The 2,543-nt window shown below is 39.9% G+C and overlaps 1 protein-coding gene across 1 annotated transcript; it reads left to right on the top strand.

Moving 5' to 3' along the window:
• Nucleotides 1-451: 451 nt before the first annotated feature.
• On the top strand, nt 452-2,199 carry LOC121963700 (CAD protein-like; the record flags this gene model as incomplete). Its single annotated transcript, XM_042513961.1, has 4 exons — nt 452-591; nt 763-892; nt 1,773-1,915; nt 2,058-2,199. Coding segments are annotated over 4 exons (555 nt in total), but the record flags the coding sequence as incomplete, so codon positions are not given.
• Between the last annotated feature and the right edge of the window lie 344 nt (nt 2,200-2,543).

Genomic DNA, 2,543 nt, shown 5'->3' with positions numbered 1-2,543 from the left:
ACACACACACACACACACACAAATGGCAGGACTGTCATACAGTTGTCGCCATGCACCAAGTAGGAACTGTGCAGACAGACTGTTTTTGTGTAGAGACAATAAACAAGCACATAAATGAAGAAAGAAGCATAACAGTGTAAACGGCGAGGGTCACAGCTCTCAGGAGTGATGGAAAGTTGAAGACTTTTTTAATAAAATTGGAACAGTTGTTTGTTTAATCTATATGTGATCGTTTTTTTAGTAACCCAAATAATGTGAGAAGCAACTGGCCCACATGTTTTTTTCACAGTATCTAATCTGGTTCCCGTTCCAAAAAAGTTTGGACACCCCTGATTTAGGATTTACTTCAGAACGTGATCACTGTCAGAGTTTTGGTGTCAGTGACTTACGAATACACTTGTTGAATAGTTTTAGTACCACTCATCTATAAATTAACGCTTTGTGTGTTCAGTGTTTCAGACGGGCATGGTGGGCTACCCCGAGGCTCTTACCGACCCTTCCTACCACTGCCAGCTGCTGACCCTCACTTACCCTCTGGTGGGCAACTATGGTGTGCCGCAGGACGAAGAGGGAGAGTTTGGACTGAGCAAGGTGGGCTGTTATTTACTACTTTACTCAAGTGTGATATAGCGTGTTGGAAAAACAAGGAAAAAGGAAGAAATTGGGTTTAACTTTTTGTTAATGACCATAACATTATTCTCCTCATAACAGCACAACATAATGATTGTGGTTTCTTTCTTGTATTTTCGTTGTCTTACTCAGTGGTTTGAGTCGTCAAAGATCCACGCTGCAGCTCTTATTATCGGAGAGCTGTCGGAGAGTCCCAGTCACTGGAGTTCAGTCAAATCACTTGACCAGTGGCTCAAAGAGCAAGGTGTCCCTGGATTACAAGGTCAGAACTAAATAGACTGATACTATTACATTAATACAAAGTTCAGTGCATGCATGTAAAGAAATCAAACAAATTGGCCTTATATTTGAAGTAGTATAATGCAGCATGGGAGAAATGGCACGCAGGGGACAGAAAAGAGATTCAGACTGGATTTTACTTTTTGATGCAGTAAGAGGCTACACAAACAGTGAAAAAAATGATCAAAAAGTGCAAAAGTGCCATTTAATGTCGGACTTTCCTCAGTGCAACATTTGTCAAGGAGGAAAGTCCAACATGGACTGGAACCTTTGAACTCTTTGAACCCCTTTAATGTATGAAATAGAAGACTATGGTCTGAGACTCTTTTTTTGTTTTCTCTGTGTGTGCGTCCTCCCTTGCTGCACAATACTTTTTCCCTGAGTATGGCACCAGAAAAGAACATAGGACCGTTTTTTAAGACGCATTTCGACCCTTGTGAACGCCTATATTTGAAGGAGAATGGTGGGAAAAAAAGATAATCAAATTACACTTTAAGTGCGTTTACATGGACATGAATAACCCGTTTGTGATCAGGTTTTTGGAGTATCGCCTGCATGTGTTTGAGCATGTAAACACCATATTCCATTAATTAGAAACCGAAAAATACTAGCTGGAGCGCTCCAAAACAAGGATGCATATGCAGAATGTCAATAACCCGATTTGTCTGTGCTCATGTCAACACCATATCCCAAATATGATCATAACCGGGATAAGCCTCACAAACGGCCGTTTAATGTCCATGTAACTGCACTCTTTGTCATCTGACATATAGAATGGACAGAGATACTTGCACACTTTTAATTATAAAACGCTGGACCTACACTACACATTTTAAATTATTTGTTGTTTTAATGCACTCTAGGCATTGACACCCGCTGTCTGACCAAGAAGATCAGAGAGAAGGGCACCATGTTGGGGAAGCTGGTTGTGGACGGGACCCCTGAGGACAGTATTCCCTTTGACAACCCAGACCAGAGGAACCTGGTCCAGGAGGTCTCCCTGAAGGTAACCAACTAGATGTTTCATAACATTTTTAAATGAAAAACTCTTTAAAAAAAAAAAACAAAATTATTACTTATCACTTATCACTTATTTGGAACCCTGTAACTAAATAATACTGAATTACTTCTCTTGTGATTGTCTCCAGGAGCCCAGAGTATTCAACCCCAGTGGCAGTTTGCGAATCACAGTGGTGGACTGTGGCATCAAATACAACCAGATCCGCTGCCTGGCTGAGAGGGGTGCCTGTGTCACTGTTGTACCCTGGGACCACCCGTTGGACAACACAGGTCTTTCCCACACTTCTGCTGCTAAAAATTAACTTTACTTTAACTTGCCAGAAGCTTGTTGATTTATACTTAAAATGTTGAGGAAGTCGACAAAATGTAAGCAGTAATTATGGAAAGTTTTCAGCATACCTTTTGCAGAACATAGAGCCGAAATATGGGACTATGCCTGCATTTGTTCTAAGGAAACTCTCACATAAAATCACTTAAAGGCAGGGTTCCCGAAGATCCTTAAAAAGTAATAAAAAGCATTTATTAATTATTAATCATTTATTAATTAATTTAAAAATAAGGCCTTAACTGATATTAAATGTCTTAAATAAATATTTCAAAAGTCTTAAAACTGC

Source organism: Plectropomus leopardus, unplaced genomic scaffold, assembly GCF_008729295.1.
Source record: "Plectropomus leopardus isolate mb unplaced genomic scaffold, YSFRI_Pleo_2.0 unplaced_scaffold12168, whole genome shotgun sequence".
Lineage (NCBI taxonomy): Eukaryota > Metazoa > Chordata > Actinopteri > Perciformes > Serranidae > Plectropomus > Plectropomus leopardus.
Note: the sequence above shows the minus strand (reverse complement) of the source record. Positions and strands in the feature narration are given on the sequence as shown.